The 13,611-nt window shown below is 42.1% G+C and overlaps 1 protein-coding gene across 1 annotated transcript in view; it reads right to left on the bottom strand.

The window, feature by feature from the left end:
- FBXO36 (F-box protein 36) overlaps positions 1-13,611 on the bottom strand; it is an 87,484-nt gene that overhangs the window by 13,814 nt on the left and 60,059 nt on the right. The window contains exon 3 of the mRNA XM_076006018.1: positions 6,268-6,440. Coding sequence (XP_075862133.1) covers positions 6,268-6,440 — 173 coding nt within the window. The remainder of the gene's footprint in view (positions 1-6,267; positions 6,441-13,611) is intronic.

The raw sequence follows: 13,611 nt of genomic DNA, 5'->3' as shown, positions 1-13,611 counted from the left end.
TGCCAACTGCGGGAGGCGAGGACAGCGAGAGCCTTCACTCATCCAAGCCTGTCGGTGTGGCTGTGGGTATGGGATGGACAGCGCCACATCTAAGAGTCAAGGCACTGAGCATTTCGGAGACCAGGCTGGGTGGTCGGTCCCTGAATGCCCCTACGAGGAAACAAACCTCCCTTGTCTCTGGGACGGAGGCCTGAGCCATTACCAAACCCCACCCCACAACACACACGCATGTTCAAAGGAGCTGGGCTCTGGGCCTGCGTCTGCCCTAGACACAGTCCTGCCCTGCCTGTTGCCACCACCATCTCTGCCCATCCTTCCCAAGCTGCAACCCCACCTGAGCACCAGGGATTAGACACCCCTGCCCAGCATTCAACAGCCGTCTGAAGCTGAGGTGGGTGTGCTCTGATTGCTGTGTCCCTTAACTGACTGTCACTGCAGCCTACCTGGCCCACACTCAGCCTGCCACTACCCCCTACCCCCAATCCCAAACAGCCGAGCTTGCAGTAAGAATGACCCTGGCCTGGCCCTGCCACTGCCATGCTTTGCTCCAAGCATTCTGACTTCCTCCTGAGGAGGAAGGGACATATAAGTGTCAACTCTACTTCATTACACTACTACACTCACTTTTGAACAGAGAGCAGCCAGCATTCTTTACTGTTGTACTTCACACTCTTGTAAAGACCAGGCACAGTGATGCACCTATAGTCCCCGCTATTGGGAGAATGAGGTGAGAGGATTGCTTGAAACCAGGAGTTCAAGACCAGCACGGGCAACATAAAGAGACATTAATTATTAAAAAAAAAAATTAAAAAATAATTTAAAGCATAAAAGTACTCTAATAAGGGGAAAGAATGAATCACAAATAGAAATGAATAGTATAACAAAGCATAACTGCTTAAGATCCTTTCTGCATAAACGTCAAAGAAATAGCTATTATATTCCCATAATGAAGGTTATTGTTCAACAGCAACACTGAATCATATGATATCTACAGCCCCTAAAACATTCTGATGTTAGGCAGGTCATTCATTACCTTATCCCACCTTCAACAGTCCTTCAAGATTTAGTTTCTCTACTCAGATCACAACATACTCTAAATATAAACAAGGGAAAACTCTTAGAAAATGTCTTAATATTGAAAAACAGATCATCTGAACTGCCTTTAAAAGATCCAAATTCTTCACTCTAGCCTGGGCAACAAAGTGAGACTCTGTCTCAAAAAAAAAAAAAAAAGAAAAAAAGACCCAAATTCTAGCACTAATGTAGCTTACTATCCCGTTACTAGCACAATACATTTTAGGATATCAGTGTGTATTGTATAATGTAGATTACGGAAGAAAAGTACAAGGTTTGGGGGGAAAGGAAAGAATTCTCAGGAGCTAAGATTTCCACTTACGAGTCATTATATTTTATACTGAAAGTATTTAGTTTTGTTTTATATGATAAGTTGGTCTACACACTACCCTCATCTATGACTCCCACCCCCTGGGGCTCTTTTGCTTAGTAGTTGCCAGGTTGCAAAATGCAAAGTACCCATCCCGTGGTTCTAGCTACGTGGATCCAAAGCACAACTAGGCCAGGCGCGATGGCTGACGCCTGTAATCCTAGCACTCTGGGAGGCCAAGGCGGGCGGATTGCTCAAGGTCAGGAGTTCGAAACCAGCCTGAGCAAGAGTGAGACCCTGTCTCTACTATAAATAGGAAGAAATTAATTGGCCAACTAACATATATAGAAAAAATTAGCCGGGCATGGTGGTGCATGCCAGTAGTCCCAGCTACTCGGGAGGCTGAGGCAGTAGGATCCCTTTGAGGTTGCTGTGAGCCAGGCTGACGCCATGGCACTCACTCTAGCCTGGGCAACAAAGTGAGACTCTGTCTCAAAAAAAAAACAAAGCACAACTAATCGGGGATTTAGCTCCCCCTAGTGGTGGTGTATAATTTAACACACATAAACGTCAGAAGTTGAAAGGAATTCTAGGGCTTATCTGTGAATAGTTAAAACCATATATATCTGTTTGCCTTCAGGTCCCCAGCACCTAACACTGTGTCTAGCCCACAGCAGGAGCTTGGTGATTACTCCCTGACTGCACAAAGCCCTTAAGTGTACAGTCTATCACGTGGTCCAGTAGTCGGGCACCTGAGGGAACCTCAGTTCTGCTGGCCTTGGACAGATCAGTTCATCTTGTTGATTATTAGCTCGCTTATTAATAAAATAATAGTAGTATCTACATCTTAAGATTTTTGTGATAACTAAGTGAAATAATATAATTAGAGTGCTTAGTAGAATGCCAGACATAGAGTAAATGCTCAGTAAATGTTGTTATGGCCTATTTCCCCAGAGTACACGCTTACTTCATTTTTTTTTTTTTTTTGAGACAGAATCTCACTCTGTTGCCCTGGCTAGAGTGAGTGCCATGGCGTCAGCCTAGCTCACAGCAACCTCAAACTCCTGGGCTCAAGGGATCCTCTTGCTTCAGCCTCCCGAGTAGCTGGGACTATAGGGATGCGCCACCATGCCCGGCTAATTTTTTTTTCTATATATTTTTAGTTGGCCAATTAACTTCTTTCTATTTTTAGTAGAGACGGTGTCTCGCTCTTGCTTAGGTTGAACTCCTGACCTTGAGCGATCCACCCGCCTTGGCCTCCCAGAGTGCTAGGATTACAGGCATGAACCACCGTGCCCGGCCAGACAATGACTTTTTATGTACAAGGATGTATAATTTTTAAATACTTTCAATCTGAGCATTTTAATGCAAATAAATTTTCCTTTTCAAAAAGATACACAAAATTAATACAGCCCCTTCTTTATTGAAGCATGCAGCTATCATTACATCCTGGGAAGTAAATCTGGGCTAGGCTCTTTGTTAAGGGGGTCATATGAAGTTAATTTGCATAATCCTTGTCCTTGAGCTTGGTGGGGAGACAAGTGAAGGGAGACGGGGCGCGCTAGCATGACAGCCAAATGAGGGGCATTTGGGAGGCTGGAGTGGTAGGTCAGAAGGGGGTCATTTTTAGAAAAGGCAGCAGGCTAAGCAAAGGCAGAGAGGCAGAAGAGGGCCCAGCACACAGAGAGCTGCGCAGAGTTTACCTGGCCGGAGCAGAGGGTAGCAGGAGGCGTGGCCAGTGTGCACTGCAGAAAGGCCACCCCGAGCTCATGTGGATGAGCGGCCAATGCAGCAATGAAGGAGCAGCCAGGAGAAAGTCCCCCAGAGAGTCCTGGAAGCAAAGATGAGTCAAGAAGCAGAAGGCCTGAAACAGGCCCTTTCGCTGTGACAATGACAATGTTACTGTGAGTGTGGCCTGGGATAATTTTGCAGCAGGGACTCAGGGGAAAATGGGAGAGGAGGCTTAGGCTGATAGTAGACCAATGCCAGCCAGAATTTTGGGTGTCACAAGACCAGTTTTTAAAAAATCAAAATGAAACAAAATGAAAATAAGAACTGAAATAAGTTTGCTGACTTCTAAATTTTTCCAAGTAAGGACAACTTTAAAAAATGATCATGTATTATTATAACCACCATTTCATAAAGGAGAGGATATTTTAATCCTCCCCAAAATAGGAAGGCCCTGCCATCCACTAAAGGATAATAGTCAATTAAATGAAATAAGTTTAGCTTTATGAGAAACTCTATGCCATCCTTGTTTTTCTCATCTCATCATAGATTATAAAAAGTCACAAACTGATTGATGATGCCAGTGTGCTGAGTGTGAACTACCATGTAAACCATTTTTAGAGAAGAAAAGAGATTGGATAAGAATAAAGAGTTTTCGTTTTTTGAAGGATGAAATTGATTCGAGATAAATTAATGTGCAGAGGGGGGGAAAACAATAGAGAGAAAGATACAAAAATCAGAACTAAATGCAATATAGTAAGCTAGACTGGACCCTGACACAGCAAAAGGACATTAGTACAAAAACTAATGAAATCCAACTAATATCTGTACTTTAGTTAATAATATTGTACCACTAGTAATTACTTAGTTCTGATTAATGTATCCTGGTTATGGAAGATGTCCACACTGGGGGAGATGGGTGAAGGAAGGAGATATATACAAATACATACACACACACACAAACTCTCTATATTATCTGTGCGACACTTTTATAAATCTAAAATTATTTACAAATAAAAAGTTTTTACAAAATAACAACAACAAACAGAAGAGAAAAGAGATCAACTAGCCCCAGGTGGCAGGCAGCGCTGAGCTTGAATGGGAGGGACACCACCCGTCCTGCCAGGAGAGGGCAGATTTGGACATGGCCACAAATGTGTCCGCGTGGTAGTAAACTTGTCCTCCGGAATCTGAAATGGAAACCTTTTTTTTTTTTTTTCATTAAAAAAGTAGTTAAATGAAAATAATTTATAAACGAAGGGACAACATAGGTAAACAGAACACGGATGAAACTTGGATTGACAGTGGAAATAAGTGGTTAATGTTACACGGAAAGAAAAAGGCAGCAGCCCCAGCTGTGTTCCAGCTTCTGATGACTCTGCTCTGCGCGGAGGCCGAGGGCTGAACTCAGCAACCTAGGAAAGCCGAACTCGGGAGCATCCAGTAAATGCTGGAGGATATTTTCAAGACTGCACTAAAATAATAGCAGCGCGTTGAGAGCGGAAGTGAGTAAAACTTGAAGACGGTTGCTCAATGACGTAAGGAATGAATGCTACAAGACGCTACAGGAGCTGCGGTTCCTGCCAAATCCTTCCCTTTACTCTCAGGAGCAAACCCAGGCCCTGCCTGAAGCTTTGAATAGATCCTAGCTAGTAGATTTTATTTACATAAGGTTCTCTTTTCATTTAAATATGAATACTCAGATTCTCAGCAGCAGCAAATATAAAATCTCAACTTTAAAATGCTTTTTTTAATGGCAAAATATATATACAATAGTACTTGTTTTGGGCCCTCCATTGTTAGGGAGAAAAAATTCAGGTACCAAAAATTTTATGTGTGTTTATATATATATTTCTATACTCAAAAGGGATAATATTAAATACTATAATACAGATTATATTACTTAAAATTAATTCTCTTTTCTTTGAGACAGAATCTCACTCTGTTGCCAGGGCTAGAGTGCTGTGGCATCAGCCTAGCTCACAGCAACCTCAAACTCCTGGGCTCAAGCGATCCTCCTGCCTCAGCCTCCTGAGTAGCTGGGACTACAGGCATGTGCCACCATGCCCAGCTAATTTTATCTATATATTTTTAGTAGTCCAGCTAATTTCTTTCTATTTTTAGTAGAGATGGGGTCTCACTCTTGCTTAGGCTGGTTTCGAACTCCTGAGCTCGAATGATCCACCCACCTCGGCCTCCCAAAGTGCTAGGATTATGATTATAGGTGTGAGGCACTATGCCCGGCCTTTATTACTTAATATTAATTTTAAAAATAAAAATTTTTTATTTCATTATTGTGAAAAACTGTTGGCTTTTTAGGTAATAAGATTATGATTTGAATCATCTTGGAAAATGTTGTATGTGTTCTTTTATGAATGGACATAGCCCCAATACATAACAGCTAAAGAATCGTGCTAGTCAGTGTTCTTCAATTGCAAGGAACAGATGCCAACTCTGATTAAACTTAAGCCCAAAAGGAATTTAATGGAAAATGAGTACATGTGTGATTGTGGAGAGGGGCTGGCGGCAGGAACCAAGGCACCTTCCAGGATCCAGAAAGTGGAACTAAGAAAGGTCACATCAAGGCCTTGACAGCAGCTGGGATCAGCACTGTATATTAGTGTCATTCTGCTGAGGATCTAAAGTAGTGAGAGAGCTCATCTGGTCAGCTTGGGGGAAGGGGGAGACACCAAAACCACACATGTTGGAAGAAATGGAAATGGATGTGGAGTAGTTACTACTTGCTTTATTCTCTCATGCCACCATGCCTCTGCCCAAGCCTGTTCTCAACTTGGAATGCGCTTGACCTAGACCTCCAGTCAAACTCCTATTTTACCCTCAAAACCCAGATAAAGTAACACACTTCTGTGAAGCCAGGCAGAGGAAATCCCTTTGCACTGTCTTTGTTCCTTACACACATCCCTTGTTGAATTGCTCACACTATATTATTTGTATGTGTATATGTAAGTTCCTTGAGAGCAGAAAAAAATGTCTTTTCATCTTTGTTGCTTGTGTGCCTGGGATAGTGTCCATCACAAAGTTAGTACTCAACAAATGATTGCTGAAATAAATGCAAATAATAAACCACTGCTATATTCTAAAAAATTGAAAAAGTGCATGGAGAATTCTATACGGACAATATAATCACCTGTTACCTTTGCAAATCTGCGTGATGTTTGAGAAAGCCTGGCAACATCTTCAAGATCCAGATAAGATATGATACGCAGGAGTAAATTGTCTGAGAGCCGTTCAAGGAAGTCTAATTTGCCTTCACACAAATTGAAGACATACTCTACTATTTTGGCACCAAATACTACGGCAATTTGAACTGTAATTCAAAGAAACCAACAAACCAACATGTTTATCATGCGCAGTCACATAAAAACTGTAATAATAATCAGTGGGACACAAGCTTTGAGACATTTTTTTTTCCCCTGAGAGTGATGTTAAATTATGCTAAGTCATGCCTACTTCCCCTAAGCTGACTTTGGGCCTGCATTTTTGAGGCATTTGTTTTCAACTGCTGTCTCTGCTCTGAGATTAGAATCTTTTACGGACACTTGCTATTTAGCACAGTGGTTTCTGCACCCCCTTGATCTCATCAGCACCAAACTCCAGCCTGTACCACTGACTTAACTAGTCTCTGCGAGATCCTCACAGCCCCCCTGACTGGGCAGCTACATGGAGGAAAAAGATGCAAGTCTGTGTGGTTTTTCTTCCCTCTCCACTCTCCACTGGGCTGAAATATACCGTCTTCCTAATTTTAGTTGATTTTCATTCTCTTATTTCTACATGTTGTTCTCTACTAAACTTCCTCTTTACCTTCTTTCATCCCTATCTTCATACAATAGAAAAAACAGAAAGAGAGGCAAGGAGAAAAACAGATGACTATTTCATAAAAATTATTTTAACTTGTACCTACTATTTTTCATACCTTTTCATTTATTTCCAAATTAGGAAATAGTTCATAAAGAATCAGCTGTTATAATATAATGGTCTAACTAACCATTTTCGATGTAGGAAAAAGGAATGAAGGAAGGAAGGAAGGGAGGAAGGAAGGCAGGGAGGGGAGAGGAGAGGAGGAGAGGGGAGGAGAGAGGAGGGGAGGAGAGGGGAGGGGAGGGGAGGGAAATGTAGTTGTTGAAATCATTTGGCTTTATCACAGAGGTCTTTGTGGATTGGCCTAAATACTTAACCACAACTTATAAGTCATTTCAAGATCTAAATAACCAACTTCAAAATGGATGCCCAACTTTAAAATGGACACAAGTTGGAAAACAAATTTTTAAGTTGAATTTGACCTCAACCCATGAATCAGTACTTTCAGCTGAGTTCATGTAGGTACACCTTTGCCTTAAACTAAATTAAAAAAAAATATTTCCAATAGCTAATTTTCTGGGTTTTTCTATTTTGTTTAACTCAGGAAAAAACTCATAGATGTTTTCCTCAGATTTCTAAGGGTCTCAGAAAAAAAAAAAAAAATTCAAACTTCAGAGACAAATGGACAAAGGATACAAACAAGCAAGTTACAGAAGGACTATAAATGGCCATTAGGCATGACAGGATGCTCAACTTATTAGTTATCAGGGAAATGCTAATTAAACATGATACTATTTTTACCATCTGACTGGAAAAATTTTTTTTAAAGTAGCAATATTTAATCCATGATGGCAAAAGGTGTAAAAAACACCTATTTATCCTGTTGGATGGAGTATAATTAACACATTAGTTTTTTGGAGGGCAATTTGTGAGGATAGTGAAGTGACTGGTATTTTGCATAAGTTTTGAATTACTCAAAATTGAAATATTGTGACATGAAAACATTAATGAACTTTCACTTTAGGCACAAACATTAAAATAATGTAAATCACCCAACCAAAAATTTTTTCAAGAATGGAATAATTATAAAATTGGCATAATTATAAAGGCCATATGCATTGTAGATGGCATTTGTGCTGTGTCCCATAGCAATGCCACTTGAGCTCATTGACAGAAATACCATCCTTTGTCAAGTTAAACTTGAATTACGCAAGATTTTTAAGAATTTACCCCTCAAATAAACTCTGTCCAATTGGATAAGGTATACTTGTATATCTCTGGACCTAGCAATTCCACCTGTAGGAATCTGTATCACTGACATTCTTATATAAGTGTGCAGATATATACGTCCCAGAATGTACGTAAAGGCTTTGGTAAGAATAGCAAAACCTGGGAACAATCTGCAAATGCCCATCAATGGAAGGCTGTATATTTGTGCAACAGAATACCATATAATCTTGCAAAAGAACAGGGTACTTCTTTATGTACACTAACCGAAAAATGATCACAACATATTGAGTGCAAGAATAAGTTAAAGAGCTAAAGTCTGATTTTATTTTTGTAAACACACACAATTCAAACAGGAAGAATTCAGATGCAAATGGCATTATTTATAATGATTATCTCTCGAGAATGAAGCTTGAAGGAAGAATTTTTCACTTTTTAAATTTTAAAAACTGTAATAGCTAGAATTTATTGAGTACATATTATGTGCCAGGCAAGTTCTAAGCATTTCATTCACTTAATCCTCATAAGGACTCTCTATGCAGTAGATGCTGTTATTATTTACATTATCAACAGCTCAGGAAATTGAGACCCAAAGATATTAAATAATTTGCCTAAGGTCATGTACCAAGTAGGTACATGGCCAGGATTTGAACACAAGTAGTCTGCATTAAGCGACATTCTTAATCACCATGCTAACACTTCTCTACACTTTTTAGTGTATGAATAACTTTTAAATAATAACATGACAGTTTTGACTTTTTCTCTTTTTTTGAGACAGAATCTCGCTCTGTTGCCCCGGCTAAAGTGCAGTGGCAACCTCAGACTCCTGGGCTCAAGTGATTCTCCTGCCTCAGCCTCCTGAGTAGCTGGGAGTATAAGCACATGCCACCATGCCCAGGTAATGTTTCTATTTCTTGTAGATTTGAGGTCTTGCTCTTGCTAAAGCTTGTCTTGAACTCCTGGCTTCAAGGGATCCTCAAACCTCAGCCTCCCAGAGTGATAGGATTACTGGTGTGAGTCACTGTGCGTGGCCAGTTATGTCTTTTAAAAATGCAAATCTGGGCCAGGTGCAGTGGCTCATGCCTGTAATCCTAGCACTCTGGTAGGCCAAGCTGGGACGATCCTTTGAGGTTAGGAGTTTAAGACCAGCCTGAGTAAGAGCAAGACCCATCTCTACTAAAAACAGAAAAAGTTAGCCATGCGTGGTGGTGAGAGCCTGTAGTAGGCAGCTCTAGAACCTACAAAAGCAAAGAAAACAGATTCCTCCTTAAACTCTCCAGAAGGAACACAGTTCTGCCAATACCTTGATTTGAGCCCAGTAAAACTTCTGAACTCCAGAAATGTAAGATAATAAATTTTTATTGTTTAAGCCACTGTGTAACAATTTGTTATAGCAGCAATAAGGAACTAATATAATCATTAATTACGAATTTAGTAAATATTAATACATACAAAATTACAGGACATGGTCTACATAGAAAGTTTGGATTTTGTTATGGGGTGAATTGTGCCCGTCCACCCCAAATTCATATGTTGAAACCCTAAACCCCACTACCTCAGAATGTGACCCTATTTGGAGATAGGGCCCTTAAAGAGGTAATTAATGCCTGCATGGTGGCTCACGCTTGGAATCCTAGCACTCTGGGAGGCCCAGGTGGGAGGATCGCTAAAGGTCAGGCATTCAAAACCAGCCTGAGCAAGAGCGAGACCCCGTCTCTACTAAAAATAGAAAGAAATTAATTGGCCGACTAAAAATATATAGAAAAAATTAGCTGGGCACGGTGGCGCATGCCTGTAGTCCCAGCTACTCCTGAGGCTGAGGCAGTAGGGTCTCTTGGGCCCAGGAGTTTGAGGTTGCCGTGAGCTAGGCTGACGCCATGGCACTCACTCTAGCCTGGGCAACAAAGCGAGACTCTGTCTCAAAAAAAAAAAAAAAAAAAGAGGTAATTAGGTTAATGAGGTAATATGGGTGGGCCCTAATCTAATCTAATTGGTGTCTTTAAAGAGACTTATAACAGTGTCCTTATAAAAAAGGAGATGAGTAGTGGTAATGACAGAGTCACCAGGGATGTGGGCAGACACAGAGAAAAGGCCACTCGAGGGTGCAGTCCTATAAAGAAGAAACTAAACTTACTAACATCTTGATCTTGGACTTATAACCTCCAGAGGTATGAGAAGATAGACTTTTGTTGCTTAAGCCACCCAGTCTGTGGTATTTTGTTTTGGTAGTCCCAGCAAACTAACACAGATTTTTATGACTTATTCCTTCAATGCAATATATAACTACTCAGAGTAGAAAAATACTAGTAAGTGCTAAAATTTACTCTTTTTGCTCTTATATGAATTTAGAGTCATGTAAATATAGTTGGAGTGCAGTGATTTATTTTTTATTTTTTTAGTATATGATTTTAAGTTATTTTAAACTATATTACCTTATCAGCAAGTGTATCTTCCTTCTTTCATTTATTTTATTTTTTTTTAATTTTTTATTTTTTTTGAGACAGAGTCTCGCTTTGTTGCCCAGGCTAGAGTGAGTGCCGTGGCGTCAGCCTAGCTCACAGCAACCTCAGTCTCCTGGGCTCAAGTAATCCTCCTGCCTCAGCCTCCCGAGTAGCTGGGACTACAGGCATGCGCCACCATGCCCGGCTAATTTTTATATATATATATTAGTTGGCCAATTAATTTCTTTCTATTTATAGTAGAGACGGGGTCTCGCTCTTGCTCAGGCTGGTTTCAAACTCCTGACCTCGAGCAATCCGCCCGCCTCGGCCTCCCAGAGTGGTAGGATTACAGGTGTGAGCCACCACGCCCGGCCTGTAGATGGGTACTGAAGATGCATCAGTAGCAAGGCAAAATCCCTACCATAATGGAGTGTACATTCTACTAACGGAGACAACAATAAACAAGTAAATAAGTAAATATATGGTATATCATAAGGTGATGAGTGTTCTGGGAGATATGGTATTCCAAGGTAAGGGAAGGAGATTGTTATTTGCTATCTAGTGGTCAGGGTAGCACTCTCTAATAAGGCAGTTTCAGCAGAGACCTGAATGAAGAGTAAACTATGGTGACATCCTGGGAAAATATATTCTAAACAGTGGGAATAGCAAGTGGAAAGGCCCTGAGGAGAAAATGTATGCTGTTCCTTGCACAAGTATGCTTGGTTTGTGCAAGAAACTGCAGGAAGACCAGAGTGCCTGGAGGAAGTAGAGGAGGCAAGACAGGAAAGGGGCTGAAGATCACTGCAAGACTTGGACTTTCACCTACATGAGCCAGGAAGCCACTGGAAGGGCTGAAGCAGAGAGGGAATATGACCGGATATGTGTTTTTGGTTTTTTTTATTTTTATTTTATTTTATTTTTCCAGCATATTGTAGGGGTACAAATGTTAAGGTTATGTATATTGCCCTTGCCCGATACATGTTTTGAAAGGCTGATTCTGGCTGCTGTGCTGAGAACAAAGTCTTGGGCAAGGGTGAAAGAGTAAAGCCAGTGAAGGGGCTACTTCAACAATCTGGAGAGAGGTTACTGTTAGTTACCTATTGCTGTATACTAAGTTATCCCAAAATTTACTGGCTTAAACGACAAACCCTTATTATTTTACCATTTCTGAGGTTCAGGAATCTGGGAGTGGCTTAGCTGGGCTATGCTGGCTCAGGGTGTCTCCTGACGTTGCTGCAGGCAAGACGTTGGCTGGGACAGTAGCAGCTGGGTCTTAAATGAAGCTGGAGGATCTGCTTCCAACAAGGCTCATGCACATAGCTGCTGGCTGAAGCCCTCAGTTCCTTGCCACATGGGCCTCTCCACAGGGATTCCTGAGTGTCCTCAAGCTGTGGCATCTGGCTTCCCCCAAAACATGTGACGAGAAAGAGAGAGAGACAGACAGACAGAAAGACAGACAGGGAGAGAGAGGCAGACAGGTGCCAAGACAGAGGTTGCAGTGCCTTTTATAACCTAGTCTCAAAAGTGGCATACCGTCACTTGTGCTGAATTCTGCTGGTCACGCAGACTGACCTAGATGTCTAGGCACAGTGTGGGAGGGCACTGCGCAGGAGTGAATGCAGGGAGGCGGGCCCCACTGGGAGTCATCGTGGAGACTGCCCACCAGAGTTTAGAGTCTGGATCCAGCATGTGAGAGAACGAAATAAAGGGCAACTTCATAATTTTGGCCTTTTTCTTATGGAGAGGCACAAGATTGGGAGCTATTTTTGTACATGCTAAGAGTCTATTAGATACTCAAGTGGACATGTCAGATAAATATATGAGTGTGGAGTTTAGGGGGCAAGTTCACATTAGATAACCAGCTTGAGACTTGCCCACTTATGGAGCACATTTAAAGCCAGAGACTGGATCTGATCTCCCGGGGCATATGAGGGCAGTCCGGAAAGTATCCAGCCATTGTTACTACTCCGTTTCATAGTACATGGCTGGATACTTTCCGGACAGCCCTCGTAAGTATAGACAGGAAAGAGAAGAGGCACAAGAGCTGAAACCTGGGTCCCAACATTTCCATTTGGAGGGATGAGGAGGAGCCAGCAAAGGAGACTGAGAAGGAGCCACCGAAGCAGAAAAAAAGCCAAGAGCAAGGTGCCCTCTGGGAGCCACAGGAGAAAATGTCACCCCTGAGTTAAATGCTACTGAGAGGCCAAAGCATCAAGAGTGACATGGGCCCATCCTCTGCCAGGACCACCACCAGGTGACCTGGATTTCTAGAGACGGTTGTCAGGGTATGGGATACCACTAGGAGAGGACCTCTGCGTGAGAAAACCTTCTGGGGATCTTAGGAATATGACAAAGAGGAGATGGGAAAAAATAAATGCAGTCAAACGTCATATACTTAGCCACGACAGCAAACAATGATTAAGAGCTACTTCCATATCCGGCAAAGTTCTAAATTCCATTCATGTATCGTGTCACTGAATGCTCACCAGGACCACACAGAGTAACATCAACCCCAGATAAGGATGAGGAAATGGACTCACAGCGGCCATGAGCAACCAACCGTGGTCACACGGGTGGCCAGCGGCAGCACGGAGATTCGAACCCTGGCCAGCTGATCCCTAAGCCCCACTCTGTGCCACCGAGTCTTCCTCCCTCGCTCTGGTGAGAGAGAACTTTCTGAAGGGTTCTCTAAGAGGGAGGCCAGAGACGAACAACAGCTGTTCAGACTTTTCCTCTCTGAGACACAGGAGCCTTTGAACTTGCCGGGCTGATTGAGTTTGGTGTCACAGTGCCACTCCTGGCGAGTTGCCACTAGGCAGTGCTGAGACTACGGCTCTCAAAACTGCCTTTTAAAAAGACTGGTTGGTTCTGTTCCTTTCAAGATACCAAAAAAAAAAAAAAAAGATTAAAAAGCCTGGTTGGGTACACTCCTTAACTTAATCCCTCAACTCTCCTGCTGGCATGCTGTGTGTGGGGCAGGAGGGAGCAGCAGGGAGGCAGGCCTGCAGTCAG

Source organism: Microcebus murinus, chromosome 8 (genome assembly GCF_040939455.1).
Source record: "Microcebus murinus isolate Inina chromosome 8, M.murinus_Inina_mat1.0, whole genome shotgun sequence".
NCBI classification, from domain to species: domain Eukaryota; kingdom Metazoa; phylum Chordata; class Mammalia; order Primates; family Cheirogaleidae; genus Microcebus; species Microcebus murinus.
Note: the sequence above shows the minus strand (reverse complement) of the source record. Positions and strands in the feature narration are given on the sequence as shown.